Genomic DNA, 16,620 nt, shown 5'->3' on the forward strand with positions numbered 1-16,620 from the left:
GAAAGAGAGAAAAAAAAGAGAATTATAACTAACTTTTACTTAATTGCAATTGGAAAAACAGTTACAATGAATGATTCTGCATACTATTGATCATTACAAAACAAAAATGCAATATATACTAAAACCCATAATGGGCCAACTGGCTAAATCCCAACACAAGGCCTGAAATATAATAAGAACAAATACTCTGAATGTGCAATTACACTTCAACATCATCCCTTAATTCATGTTCAGAGCTAAAATCAACAACACAAATTCCATTCCTCAAATTTAGAGCTGTCAAAATGGGCTACCCAGCCCTAAACGCGCCAGCCCATGCGGGCCTCGGGCCTTTCAGGGCCGGGCCTAAAAAGCCCATTTTTAAATGGGCTCCCTTTTTACTACCTAGGCCCATCCCTGTCTGGGCTGCGGGCTACCCGGCCCTAAATGGGCATCGGCCCTAAACGGGCCTATTTCTAAAAAAATAAAATTTTCTCCTTATTTTTCTAATAACCATACAATTATTGAATGCAATAATACTTTTATATATATATATATATATATATATATATATATATATATATATATATATATATATATATATATATATCAATTTTCATATCCAAAATTACGATTTTCTAAATAATCTATATAAGTTACAATTAAAATGTAAAACAACATATTAACTTAATTTCAACTATTCAAAATACATCAGAAATTATATTTAATTTTGCACACAAAATTAAATAACTTGTTCCAACAACTTTTAAGATATAAATATTCATGACAATTATAATTTTATAACAATCATAACAACAAACTGTTATAAAATTTTATAACAATTATAATTAAATTGATGGGATATTATTTTAAAGTAAATTGTTATATATATGATTTGTACTAACTCTATCCTACCATAAAAAATTACATCATAACTTTTTAAATCTCATTTCAACCTTATTTTTAATTAGAATATATCATGGTGTCTTTTCTATACTATCTACATAATTATATTAGGATGAAACCTTTTAGTTTGAAATTAAGTCCAGCCATCAACTTTTGTTTGATATTTATACCTTTATAATACTAAAAATAAATTAAAATACATAATACGCAAATTGTTTATAGCATACCCTTATGAATTAGGAAAGGATAATATCTAGTTATATTAAAAAAATTAATTTTTTTTGGGCTGGCGGGCTACCCATGGCCCATACGGGCCGGCCCATATTTTTTAGGGCTTTTTAGGGCCGGGCTTAAAAAGGCCCGGATGTAAATGGGCTCAAAAAATAAGGCCCAAGCCCTAATTTTTTCCGGGCCTGATGGGCCGGCCCATGGGCTTCGGCCCATTTTGACAGCTCAACTCAAATTGATGAAGTGTTTAGTCTTGATGGCTTTAGTCAACACATTTGCAATTTTCTTCTGGGTGCTACAATTCACAACTTCTAGCACTTGATTATGGACTTGATTCATCAGAAAATGAAACTTCGAATCAATATTCTTGTTTCTTCCATGCAACACTGGGTTTTTGGCAAGACTTATGGCAGATTTGTTGTCGATCATCAACTTCATCGGCTTGCTCAACTTGATCTTCTGATCCTGCAACAAATTCATTAACCAAATATCTTTACATGCAAACAAAGTACCTGCAACGTATTCAGCTTCACATGTTAACAAGGCAACAACATGTTACTTCTTGAAACACCAAGAAATGGGACTTCCCAGATATTTGAAAAAATATCTAGAAGTACTTCTTCAGTCAACTTTATCACCACACCAATTAGAGTCAAAATAACACATCAATTCTGACTCACATTCAGCTCCAGAAAGGAACAAAAATCCAAACTTCAGAGTCCCCTTCATAATCCTAACTATAGCTTGGTAATATGACCACTTTGGTTTGTTCATAAACCTACTCACCATACCAACTGTGTAACAAATGTCAGTTCTAGTATTACAGAGATATCTTAGAGAGCATACCAACTATTTAAAAGTTATAGCATCTACATCATCACCCTCGGCATTAGAATCCAGCTTGTGATTCGTCTCAGCAGGTGTGACTGCAGACTTGCAATTTGTCAGCTCGAACTTCTTCAGAAGCTCAAGTTCATACTTCAGCTGATGCAGAATGATACCTTTTTTAGAGTACAAAAATATCCATCCATAGAAAGTATACCAACTTTCCTAGGTTAGTCATCTCAAATTCATTCATCAGCACCTTCTTAAACTTGACTATCTCATCAGAACAGCTCCTTGTCAACAATATGTCATCAACATAAAGACACACCAAAATCATATTGCTTTCTTAAGTATGTGGAACATAAACACCATATTCCATCTCACATTTCTCAAACCCCTGCTTCTTGAAAATGAATCAATCTTCAAGTTCCATGCTCTGGGAGCTTGCTTCAATCCATACAAGGCTTTATGCAACTTGTACACCATTCCTTCCCGATTCTTTATCACAAATCCAAGAGGTTGTGACACATAAATTTCTTCTTGTAAAGGACCGTTCAGAAATGCAGATTTAACATTCAGATGTATCATAGACCAATTCCTATTAGCAGCTATAACAATCACTAACCTGAATGTTTCATGTCTAGCTATAGGTGCAAACACCTCAAGATAATCTAGCCCAAGTTTCTGAAGAAAACCTCTAGCTAATAACCTTGATTTGTGTTTACCAATTGATCCATCTGGCTTAAACTTCACCTTGAAGACCCATCTGACGCTGATGGCTTTCTTCTCCTTTGGAAGCTCAGTCAACTCCTAAGTCTTGTTTCTTTTTATAACCTTAAATTCTTCTTTCATGGCCTTTAGCCAAACTTTCTTCTCGAGTGCTTCTTTAGTATTCACAGGTTCAGAGTCTACTAACATGGCACACTGAATGACTTCTCCTTCAGAGTCTATTTCAGTATCGCATGACATGCCGAACTCTGCAAACCTTCTGGGTATTTGTCTCATTCTTTGTGGTCTCTGAACTTGTTCTAAGTCTTCTACATAACCTGGAAAAATGTAAGCTTCTGTACCTCCTTCAGAAACGCCATCTTTAAAATTACCAACTTAAATAACATGACCTTCAGAAGTTTGACCTTCAAAAGTTTGACCTTTAGAAGTTTAACCTTCAGAATCTGAATCACCTTTAGAGTATGGATCACTTCTAGAGTCTCTGTCAGATTCACCTTCATAATCACCTTCAGACTCTGATTCACCTTCAGAATTAGAATCATCTTCTGATTTTGACTCATCTTCAGAAAAAACTTCCTTTAGAACCTCTAACACCAGAGACTAGATTAGACGTGTTTCAATCCCAAGTTTCTGACTCTTTCACTATGACATCTCTGCTGAATTTTACCTTCTTAGAGATTGGACGATAAATTTTATAAGCACATGTGCTGTGGTACCCCACTAGTAACATTACTTTACTTCTATCATCCAAGTTCTTTCTTTTAGCATCTGGAACATGTTTATAGCAAACAGAACCAAATACCCTAAGATGGCTCACACTTTGCTTATCTCTTGTCCACTTCTCAAAAGGAACAACTTTCTTTAGCTTCTTAATTGGACACATGTTGAGCACATATGTTGTAGTGATAACAGCTTCTCCCTACAACGAGTGAGGTAACTTCTTCTCCTTTAGCATGCTCCTTGTCAGATCAAGCAAAGTACGATTTCTTCTTCTAGCAAGGCCATTGTGTTGTGAAGTATACGGAGCAGTCACTTCATGCTCAAATCCATTTTCTTCACAGAACTGTCTGAAGTCTGTAGAGTTATACTCACTTCCACCATCAGTTCTGATAATCTTCAACTTTTGACCACTATGTCTTTCTGCCTTCACCTCAAACTTCTGAAACTCAGTAAACACTTCATGCTTAAACATGATGAGTGCTACCCATGTCATTCTCGTGAGATCATCCACAAATGACACAAATTACTTATTTCCTCTAATTGAAGGTTCTGGGAATGGCACATACACATAAAAATGCATAACTCCAAAAACATGCTTTGGTCTTGGAACCACTTCTAATGCAAATGGAAATCTAGGTTGCTTTCCTTTCATGCATATCTCACATGAATTCTTAGGATTCACAATCTTTGGAATACCACTTACCAGCTTCTTAGAACTCAGATTCCCCAAGCTTATGAATATCATATGCCCCAATCTCTCGTGCCACAACTCACTATTACCTTCAGTGCCTTCTACACTAAGACATTTAGTTTCGATTGTCTCCACATTCACCTTGAATGTTCTTTTGCTTCTCTACTCAGATTGCATAATCATCTTCTGATTGGAATCATACAACTTCAAGAGATTGTCCTTCATAGTAACTAAGAACATACCAAACATCTTTAGATTACTCTTCATGTCTGGAACATACCAAACATCTTTAATCAGAACAGTTTTACCATTCTTCAATTTGGTTCTAGCATTTCCCATTCCTTTGGCATTAAGGAAATTATCACCAGTACATCTAATCTTTGTCCTCTTTTTGGAGTCAAAGTTTATCAGCCATTGTTTGTTTTCAGTTATGTGATTTGAGCAGCCAGTATCCATATACCACCATTTTGACAATTCACTATTGTCAAGCTCAAAAGTCATCAATATCATAGGTTCATCATCAGACTTTGTGGCTATGTTTGCTTCTTTTGACTTCTTTCCTTTATTTGACCAACACTCAGAAGCATAATGGCCAAAATTCTTACAGCAGTAGCATTGAATCTTCTTCTTGTCAAGCTTATCCAATCCCTTCTGATTTTTCTTCTCATCAGAGTTGGACGCTTCTGACTTTTGAGAAACATCGTGTATCTTATTGATGTATGACCAAGAAGGCTTCTGAATCTTCCTATCAGAAGACGCCTTCAGAGCCTGCTCTACCTCTCTCTCAGAGGTTCTCCCAGTTAGACGGAACTCTTGTGCTTTTAGACTACTTAGCAGCTCTACAATTCTCATGGTGCTCAAATCCTTAGAATGTTCAATAGGTACAACAGTGTAATCAAGCTGAAGAGTAAGTGACGTTAGTATCTTCTCAATAATCACTTGTTTTGAGAGTGTTTCTCCACAAGCTTTCATCTCATTAGTGATAAGAATCACTTTGGAGATGTACTCATGCACCTTCTCATTATTCTCCATGTTGAGATTCTCATACTGCTTACGTAGAGACTGAAGCTTCACCTTCTTCACTGATGTGTCACCGCCATAGCACCGTACTCGTATGTCCCACGTAGCCTTCGTCTTTGTTGAATAAGAGATCTTCACAAACACATTCGCGTCCATACTCTGATGAATATAGAACAACACTTTCTAATCCTTCATCTTCATTTCTCGTTACGCGTTTCTTTGCGCTTTCGTTGCATCTGCAACAATCAACGTGTATCAGTCGTTGACGAGATCAAGCACATCTTAAGCACCAAACAACATACGCATCTGAATCATCCACCGATTTCAATTCTTTCCATCAAACACCAAAAGTTTCGTATTCAAACTAGCGTTTCCATCGTTCGTCTTCGGTATTATGCAAGAAATCACTTAGATCTCACCAAACACTCGTGTTTCTCGATCCCTCGAAATCAAGAAATGTGATTCTAATACGATTCTGATCTTTAATTCACTATGAATTGAATGAATCCGAAATCAAAATAATCACACACCTCACGTACACTCGTGTTTCCCTTCCCGTAGATTTGAACCGGAGCTTTAGATATCAATTCTTGGAGCACAAGGTTGAAGATGAATATGATGGAAGAAAGAAAAAAAAAGAGAAAAATTGTAACTAACTTTTACTCAATTGGAAAGACGGTTACAATGAATGATTCTACACATTATATCATTAAAAAGCGAAAATGCAATATATAGTAAAGCTCATATTGAGCTAACTAGCTAAAACTCAACACATGACCCAAAACAAACTAACAACAAATACTCTGAATGCGCAATTACACTTCAACATGAAATGCGAAGAATTGAAAAATTAGAAGTGTCTATCGATTGATGCTAAGAGTCAATCGATTGATCTAGCATATTTTTGCATATTTTTTGAAGGTTACAATTGAACCAATCAATTAATGCATACATACAACCAATTGTTTCTTGAATCCTTTTAAAAAATCTGAAACATTGTAATACCTCTTCATTGTACATGTTCATGAAACCTTTTCTAAGAAATTACAATTAAATTTTGATTAGTTTTCAAGCATTGTCATTCATTCAAGAGGCATATTATGAGGTATTTATAAGAAGAATTTTTCACATTACAATTCATCTCTTTCATCACAAATTTTAAAACAATTCTTACTTTTTTTAAGTGTTCATACATAATGACTTAGACTATTTACAATGGTTTCCAAATTCAACACCCTACTTTTTTACTTTTTATACTCCACATCATCTTCTCTCTCTTCCACCTTATAATTCAACACACATTCAACTTTTACTCACTACAATAGTTTTGTTTAATAAAATTCAACACCCTACCCCACTACTTTTATTTCATATTCTTATTTTCTTTTATATTTTTGTTTTATGATTATATATTAAAATTAATTATATATTAATATTATTATCAATTGAAATTATGAAAAATGATGAATTTTAATATTATTAATTATATATTAATATTATTATCAATTGAAATTATGAAAAATTATGAAAAAAGTGGAATTTTTTGGTGTATCCAAATCAAATGAACCAAGTCTCTATTTATAGACAAAAAAAATGATGAATTTTGGTGAAAATAAAAATAAATAAAAAATTTATTTACTATAAAATAAATGACATTAAATAATTATCATGAAATAAAAATATAAACACTCACAACAACCAATAATAATTTGCCAAAAATATTATGTGGCCCCCACTAATTTCTCATTCAACATGTTGAATGTTTTCAACACTAAATAATCCACATCACTTTCAACATATGATTCAACACACCATTTTACAAATTCAACTATTAAAAAAAAAATTCAACACCTCCATTATAAATAGTCTTAGAAACTTTTACTGCATAATTTTCATACATCAAAATTTACGGTGTCTCATTTACTTTACTACACTTTTATTTTTTTTGCACTATTATTCTTAGATTCATTTTTGTTCTTCTAGAAAAATAAAAGAAACAAAACTTTTGCAAAATAACGAAAAAATACTCTTAAAACCTAATCTACTCCCCCTTTTAAATTGCACTTTGTACTTACAACGACCAATGACTTCGTAGGACAACTCACCTCTTAGGAGGGTATTTTGTCTTCCTTACATGAGTTGTTTCTTCCTAGGATCAATACAATTATAACAGCACACTATATAATTTGGCATAATCTATCTAATATCAGTAAAAAATAATGTGTTAGAAATCAAGTTAAAACATGTATTTTGTGAATTATTTTTTTAATTAATACTAGTTTTTAAGTAAGGTGTATGATTTGATTTGAGTAACTTAATATTTTAAAATCGAATAAATAATTATTTTACTTTTAAGACTACTCATTGCATTTTTCTTAAATTTTAAAAAATTTTAAAATGAATTATTTTAGCTCATTCAAATAGTAAAATTCAGACGTGTTTTATATATTTATTTGTTCGCACGAAACAAAATGATGATTTTTAAAATTCCCAGAGTTTATTAAAAACATTAAAAATGTATAATAGAAAACTTTTTTAATATGTTAGGTGTTGTACTATATAGTACTTAAATATGTTCACTTTGTAAGCAAAGGTTAATGTTTCTATTTATGGATTAGATTGATGAACAAAAAACTTATTCAAAAATAAAATCAATTATTTAAAAATATATTTGGCTACTAAAATAATTAATAAGCTAAATATTTTTTAATGTCTTTATAATTTCAATATATTTAAAAACTACTATTAAAATATCTAACATATTAAAAATTGAAATGATAGATTATTCTTCAAATTTTTAACACTAACACCTGGCATGAAATAAAGATTGTTTTAGTCAATAATGAAGAAAGTGAGAATCCAAGTGTAGCCAAGACAAATCATTTGATTAGGTTTATTAAATAATAATGGATGGCACGATATGTGATGTGACGACCATCACCATACTCATCATGCATGATATTGATATGATAGCATGGTATCATCATCATAATGCCCAAATGTGCAAGTTGCCAAGTAGTGTAATGGAAAGCATGGTCACACGCTGAGAATTAGATTTATGTATATCTGAAGCTGTGTTTTCATTGGGCCACGACTCACCGGGTCAATACGGTGAACTCGGTTCCGAGTTATAAATACGATAAATATCTTGGGAGCTGCGAAATATTTTTTAGCTGACCAGAAATGCTGCCCGCTCGCTCTCAGCCACACGTGTGCGGTGTGCCACGTGCTCTCAGATTGTGGAACGATGCGTTCTCGGGCACGGGCAGAAATTTGTGTGGGTTCACCGTTCACCCCTCTTGCTCACATGGAAACCAAACATGTTCCATGTCATCATTTGAGAAAAATAAACAAACAAAAGCAATTTAGCTTTTGTATTCGAACTTGTTTTTTAAAATTCAGTTTAGCTCCCCTCATTTGTATATTTTGTCTATGCATGCCACTTATTTAAGTTTTTAATTTTGATATACATTTAATTATTGTGTATTAATCCTAAGATTTTCATTAGATAAGGTATGATAATTTAAAATTCAATGAATTTCTTTTTTAAAATGGTTATATCAAAAATTTAAAATTTGTTTTTTTCGTTCTTAAATATAATTTATTAATAAATTAAACAACTTAATTATTTAATTTTAATTATAGTGTTCTGAGTCGTTTATGAAACCTATAACGAAATATTCAAAAGTGACATTAAACGAAGAAGCACATGAAATAGGCGGTCCTTCATTCGACCAATGGCATGAGATTTCTCTCTCAGACACATCAATCATCATTTGATAGCACATGAAATAAGCGGTCCTTCATTCGACCAATGACATGAGATTTCTCCCTCAGACACATCAATCATCATTTAATTAGAATCAACAGTCATTTGGATAGAGCATATCTTTTCACATGGACAATTTTAATCTCTCGTGCTATATAAGGAAGAAAACACGATATTTCAAGTATTCAAATTCATTCTCACTCTCACATTACTCCTTATTCTCTCAATGACTTGAGTGTTAGAGTGTTAACCTTGCAGATAAACCTCTTCTCCACCAATCATCGATCCAAGAGCTCATATAATTGTTTCACCAATCATTTCTGATTCTCGAACGGAACAGTGACACTGTCTGATTCCTACGAACTTCACAAAGAATAATTATTTCTCTGTCACATATTCAGATTTTCGATTCTTTCCTCGCAAACACTGATTCATTCTCGAACAATGTGATGTCAAACCTTCTATGCTGTGGTGAATTCGAAAGTAACTCGATCTACCAAAGTCGTTCTTGTTGAAGCTAATAAGGCTCATCCTTATTCACCAGAGATGGATAATCCAGTCGTAGTGACTTCTCTCTCTGTTCCAACGTTGCAAGATCTGGCTCATCCAAGAAACAACTTGGGAGGATTCCAACAAAAATGCTAATTCCTAAAATATAAGATCATGAGAATTGAAGAAAACTTACAATATGACTTCCAAAAGATTGTAATATATGAGGATCGACTTCACACGATAATTCCGTTGTGATACCAGATCCAATCCCCACCAGGGCAATTAGCAAGGAAGAATGAGCTACTTCGATTGAGAAGCTAAAAAAGTTTGTTCTCGAATTTTTGGATAGTGAGAAAGTGGATGGAACCTTAAACGAGATATTTCCTTTAGCAATAACAGCTGCCATGGCCAACTGTGATGTGTCTATGATCCTCATCGACAGAGAAAGTTCTTGCGTCCATAAAGGTAAATTAAATTGATGCTCACCTTAAAAGAAGGGGTGTAAACTAGAATAATTGATTTACAATTCTTGTTGGTTCCTTGCAGAAGCGTCTACAATTGCATCCTGGATAGGCCTTTCAGTGCAACACTAGACGTGATAGCTTCCCCAGTACACCATAATTTAAAGTACCACAATGTACATGATGAACCACTGAAGATGTGTGTTGACCTATTATGATCCTAGATGATACACAAGGCCCTACAATGTGATTAGAGCGAAAAATATGAAGAAAAGGCCATGGAGATTAATGTATCTTCCCTTGTCAGACAACAACGAGAAATGTCAAATAAACCTCTCGGGTTAGGGACAAATGTTCCCAACAGGTACATCATGAATAACACTAAATCGAAATTATAGGAACTGATCAGGAATAAAGATTTAAGTTGGACACAATAGTCCACGTATTTAAACTAGAGAACAATAAACACTGGTCAATCCACTTGGTTAAATTTTCCCTTATTTCATGTGTAAAGGAAAATTACTAATATGATGTAGTGACATTTCTTTCAGAAAGAATAAATAAATTTTCGCTAAAACCCTTTCTCATGTTTGTTTACCCAGAAAAATGGTAAACAAGCGCTAGTTTCCTTTTTAAAGGTTACTTTGCGGAGTCAACTAGAATACTCCAGGACTGATTGATTTATTTTTGCTATATTATGTGTATCTGGTTTGTATTAAATGTAAATAGTGACTTTAACGCAAAAGTAAACACTGAAATTAAAGGCTTTAAAGTAAATCAAAGCAATAAAAAAGGCAGTAAATGTGCACTGGAAGATAAAATGTAATGTAAAATGATTGCATTTAATTAAACTGGTATGCATACGTACATTCCAAAGTTGCACTCGTTACTCATTGCGCAGAGATTTGAGTTTACTTGTGTTTATGTAGAAAATGCGGACCCCTAACTATTCCTATGAAACTTGCTTAAATAGAAAAAATAAAATAACTACTACTAACGGTCGACTGGCTATCAGTCAACACGTGTCTTCGACATGCAAGATCTTCAATTGTGAGACTTCCACGCGTCCTGTGAGAACTGCCAGAAAAACTGCCTGGAACTGCTCCTTAACTTCTACTGCCTCTCGACTTCCACTTCAGTTTCTGCAGCCAAAAATCCTTAAGTCTTCGCATCCTTTTGGTCTGGTCGAACGCTAAAACCTCAGACGATCTTCCTATTCGAACAGCTTCGACTACTAAACGTTATTTTGGTCGAAACGCTTCGACCCAACTGGTGGTGTAGATATTAACTTGAGGCCCAATTACCAATTTAGGGCCTTTTTACCAAATTGAGGCCCAATTGCCAATTTTGGGCCTTAGTTGCCCATTTATTTAGTAAGTCGAAATCCTAGGGTAACAAATTGCCCCTCCAAGCGACTTCTTTCGACTGACTTTAGGAAAGAGAAAGATGTCGTTTCAGTTCTTTCTTGGGTTTCGACTTTTGTTAATTCCCATTACGCCATGATTACGTTTCATTTTCCCAGGCACTAATTATTACCTAAACGCTAGGTAATGGACTATTAACTGCTTCCAGCTTGCTTGTGTCAGTTTCCAAGATATTTAATACGATTTTTGATCTTCTAACTTCCTTCCCCCATGTTTGTCTTGCTGAAGAACCTACACATTCTCTATATATAGCCTCATTCCTTCCACTTCTTTTTTACATCTCCTTACGCACAACACCTTAAACTCTTTCATCTTTTCAATCTTTTCAAACTATGGCACAACCTTTAACAAATGCCAACATAAGATCCTGCATTAAGAAAGAATTCAAGCTTTCTGTAGAAGAGTTTGATGCGAATCATATCAATGCTCGTGCCCTCTATGCTAGCCAGGGGCTTGCATTTTATCCTGAAATTCTAGATGGAAACATCTATCCCTGCATGCTGATTGAGTTCTGGAGATTTGCATCTTTGCGCATAGACCCAGAAGGGAGGACTACTATAACCTCCACCATTCGAGGGGCTCATGTCAGCATCACTCCCTCAACAATCTCTGATTTGTTGAAATGCAGCAATACCGGTGCAACGTTTGTTGACAATGTCTTCGACATGAACACTTCTAACATGTTAAGGGATCTCATGGACAATGACCCCTTTAGTGCCAGAGTTATCAAAATTTGGCACCAACTTTTGGTAGGCAACTTTCGTCCGCGCAACCATAATAAAAATAACATCATGGTGGAAGACTTGGAGTTCATTTCTTGTGCTCTTCAAGGAAAGAAAATCAACATTCCTCTTTTGATTTTTAAACAACTCGTGGAAGCTGTCTCTTCGACGGCCTCTCGTCAAGGAATGGTGACTTGTCTTCCTTATGGAAGATTCTTGTCTTACCTATTTCTCAAGCAAGGTGTAGTGAGGAAAATGCGCAAGGCGGGGCGCGTAGAGATGTTCGAAGCCGAAAGCCTACCTGTACTATCTCTGGAGGACATCGACCAAAGAGTTCACTAAATATTGGATATTTTAGTGGCTTTAGGGTTTGCCAGTTTTTCTTTTCTTTTTTGTAATGACTGCGCCTTTTATGAAGGCACTTTTTGTAATGACTGGCCAAGACTTTTTAGCCATTTTAATATAATCTTTTAGTCTTTTATTCTCTTATTCGAATTTCTTGAAGTATAGGTTTATATTTTTTCAAATACTACCTCCGGTCCCATTTATAAGAAAAGATTCTTTTTTTAGATACATTGAATAAATAATGTATCTAGACAGTATGTTGTCCAGATACATTATTTATACAATGTATCTAAAAAGAGAATCTTTTCTTATAAATGGGACCAGAGGGAGTATTTACCATTTATCCTCAAGATTCGACCATCTGAATTTAGTTCTTCGATTTCATACGCATTGTTTGAAAAGACTTGCAAAATTTTAAACGGTCCTTCCCAACTTGGGGACCATTTACCCAATAACTTATTCCTTTGATCCATGGGTAGAATAACCTTCCATACATAGTCACCTACCATGAATGTCTTCTCCTTGACTTTCTTGTTGTAAGCCTTCGCCACCTTTTCCTTTTGTCTTATTAATCTATCCAACGCTATTAGCCTCTCTTCGTCTAATTCGACTAACGCATCTAACATCATATTCCAGTATTCGTCAGACAACAGACTGTTTTGTCGTTGAATTCTTATTGATTGTAGGTGAATTTCTGCAGGCAACACAGCATCATGCCCAAATGTCAAACGAAATGGGGTAGTTTTTATTGCTTCCTTTGGTGACGTTCGACAAGCCCAAAGGATTTGGTCGAGCGTTTGATGCCAATTTATTGGCTTTTTTCCCACATGCTTCTTTATCAAATTTATAATCACTTTATTAGCGGCTTCGACCTGACCATTTGCCTGGGCATAATATGGAGTAGATGTTAGCAATTTAAACCCTGTTTCTACTGCAAAAGCTTGCATTTTTTGACCAACAAAAATTGTTCCTTGATCAGTAGTAATAGTTTCTGGAATCCCATATCTGTAAATAATGTGTTTTTGTATGAAACTAATCACTGCTTCTTGATCAGCATTAACTAGTGGGATTGCCTCTATCCATTTAGTAAAATAATCTATTCCCACTAAGATGAATCTTTGTTGCTTAGAAGATGTAGGTTTAATCTCTCCTATTAAATCCAAAGCCCATCCTCTAAAAGGCCAAGGTTTGATAATCGCATGCAATTCACTGGCTGGAACATGTTGAATGCCTGAAAATTTCTGGCACTCTTGGCATCCTCTTGCATATTCAATACAGTCTTTTAACATTGTTGGCCAATATAAACCTTGTCTAAACAACAATCATTTCATCTTATGGCCTGATTGATGAGCTCCACAAACACCACTATGAACTTCTGACACAGCCAAATATGCTTCAGCTTCACTTAAGCATTTCAATAACACACCCTCAGCTGTTTTCTTGTATAAATCATTTCCTAATATCACATAGTTTAGAGCTCTATATTTAATCTTTCGATCAGTTTCTCCGACTGGATTATTTAGGTATTGGACCAATGGGTTCCTCCAATCAGCATCAGTCATATTGTCGATGGCAAAAATTTCCAAGGCATACAGATTTTTAATTTCAACATCATCATCTACCCCCTCGAATTTTGACGTCGACAATTGACCCAATTTGTCTAATACTTCATGAGTTTCTTTGTTCTTGATCTCGACCATATCTTCCAACTTGTCTTTAGAAACTCTATACCCAGAAGCAATTTGTGTCAATTCATTGGCAATGTAATTGTTGGATCTTGGTACATGCAAGATCTCAACATGTTCGAAGCTTTCTAATAAGCGTATCACGATTGCATAATACATTATTAGATTTTCTTTAATGCACTTATACTCTTTCTTGATTTGTCGAATCACTAGTTCAGAATCACCTCGAATCTCAACCCGGGTTGCCCCTAAATCTATTAGGGCCTTCAAACCAGTAATCAAGGCTTCATATTCGACTTCATTATTAGAGCATACTTCTTTCATTTTGTAATGGAACTTAGTTGGAAGTCCCTTAGGGGAAATAATTAGGACTCCGATGCCTGAACCATTTTTGTGACTAGAACCATCGAAGAACAATTTCTAGTTAGTTTGCTCGACTTGATTTACAGACAATTCGATTAACCCATGGTCGACTATAAAATCAGCCACAACTTGTCCTTTCATAGCTTTTAAAGGAACATATGTTAAGGAGAATTCAGTTAGCGCTAATGCCCACTTACCAATTCGACTATGCAAAATTGGTTTAGACAACATATGTTTAATGATATCAAAATGAGAGGACACATACACATCAACAGGCTTTATATATTGCTTAAGTTTGTTACATGAGAAATACAAGCATAAGCATAATTTTTCAATATCATTATACCTAGTTTCAGCATCTACTAGGGTTCGACTTAGATAATATATGGCTCTTTCGACGCCATTATCATCTTCTTGGGCCAACATACTCCCAATTGTCGAGCCTGATGCAGCTATGTATAATTTCATACTTTTTGTCCTATTGGGGGGTAACAAAATAGGAGGCTTAGTTAAATAAGCTTTTATTTGGTCGAATGCCTGTTGATGTTCTTTTTCCCATTTGAACTGATCTTGGTTCTTGAGCTTCACAAGTGGTGAAAAGATCTTCGTTTTGCCACTTAGATTTGAGATGAATCTCCTCAAGAAATTAATCTTCCCCAACAATGACTGGAGTTGTTTCTTTGTTTCTGGCGCCTTTAGCTCCAAGATTGCTTTCGTCTTATTTTGGTTTATCTCAATGTCTTTCTTGTGAACTACGAAGCCTAGGAAATCCCCTGCATGTACACCAAAAGCACATTTTAAAGGGTTCATTTTGAGTCCATATTTCCTCATACGTTCAAAAGATTGTCGAGGATGGTCTAAGTGATCATTTTCAGAGTTAGATTTTATTACAATATCATCAATATAAACCTGCATAAACTTGTCAATAAAATCATGAAACATGGAATTCATGGCTCGTTGGTATGTAGCTCCAGCATTTTTTAAACCGAAAGGCATTACCACCCATTCATAAGTTCCTAAAGCACCTGGGCATCGTACATCTTCGTCAGCTATAAAAATTTGGTTATAGCCTGAATATCCATCCAATAAACTGAGATATTCAAATCCGGCTGCGGAGTCGACTAACATTTCAGCAACTGGCATGGGATATTCATCTTTAGGAGTAGCCTTATTTAAATCCCTGAAATCTATGCATACACGAAGGCTACCATTTTTCTTTATGACAGGCACTATATTAGCCAACCATTCGACATATCTCGCAGTTCGAATAAACTTGCTTTTCAGCAATCTTTCAATTTCTATTTTGATTTTTTCCATAACCTCTGGCGCAAATCTTCTAGGAAGCTGCTTGATAGGTTTCTTCCCTGGGTTTAGTGGTAGTCGATGTTCCACCACATGTCGACTTAAACCAGGCATTTCATTGTAATCCCATGCAAAACAATCTTTGTATTTTTTCAATAGTCGAATCAACTTGGTCTTTAGGTCACTTGTAAGCCTTGTACTTACATAAGTAGGCCTTTTAATGACTCCATCACCTAAGTCAATTTCCTCAAGAGGATCTTGAGCTTGCATCCTTTTTACCGATCCTGATGGATCCATTTCGAAACCTAAAGGTTCGTCATCGTATATCCCGTCAAGTCCTTCGACTTGGTGATCGACTTCTTGAACGTTTTCATTTTTTACTATCATGGCCTCAATCGTCATATTTTTCTCTAGTTCGGCTTCTAAAGCCGCTTTTTCTTTGTTTTCGGCCAAATAGGCCGTTATTCGAGCCAGGTATTTGTTAGGAGTAAATTAATGGTAAATTCATGTGTTAATAGAAGTAATTTAGTCTCCAAATCAATGCAAATTGTGATAAATCCATAGGTTTTTATTAAGAATTGAACTGAACAAGTTTAGTTCGTGCGTAAAGCAAATCGAATCACTTGTGGGTGTTATTGTTGCAGGTTTAGAGCTGAATTGAAGCTTGAGAAAAACATGAGGAGGAAAGAGAGCTGGAAGTCTCAAAGGCAGAAGAAAAAGATGGAAATTGCAAAGGGCGCGCCGCGGAAGTCCTGTGAGGCGCCGCGAAAATATCTCTGTTTAAGGGCGCACCGCGGAAGTCCTGTGAGGCGCCGCGAAAATATCTCTGCTTTGAAGCGCGCCGCGCCAGTCCGATGCCGCGCCGCGGCCTCGGCGTTAAAATCCCAAAACTTCTATTTAAAAGCCCTAGCTTCCAAGTGGTAAGAGAACTTTTGTGAAGAGCGAAATTAGGAGAGCAA

At 35.2% G+C, this 16,620-nt stretch overlaps 1 protein-coding gene across 1 annotated transcript; it reads right to left on the reverse strand.

Annotated features, from left to right (window-relative positions):
* Positions 1-4,240: 4,240 nt before the first annotated feature.
* LOC131631796 (uncharacterized) lies at positions 4,241-5,254 on the reverse strand. Its single transcript, XM_058902567.1, has one exon. The coding sequence runs from the start codon at positions 5,252-5,254 to the stop codon at positions 4,241-4,243; it is 1,014 nt and encodes a 337-aa protein (XP_058758550.1).
* Positions 5,255-16,620: the final 11,366 nt, after the last annotated feature.

Source organism: Vicia villosa, unplaced genomic scaffold (assembly GCF_029867415.1).
Source record: "Vicia villosa cultivar HV-30 ecotype Madison, WI unplaced genomic scaffold, Vvil1.0 ctg.000863F_1_1, whole genome shotgun sequence".
In the NCBI taxonomy this organism is placed as follows: Eukaryota; Viridiplantae; Streptophyta; class Magnoliopsida; order Fabales; family Fabaceae; genus Vicia; species Vicia villosa.

Bases quoted from the DNA above. Each gene is read 5' to 3' on its own strand.
- LOC131631796 (XM_058902567.1), bottom strand. From the start codon at position 5,254: ATGGACGCGAATGTGTTTGTGAAGATCTCTTATTCAACAAAGACGAAG.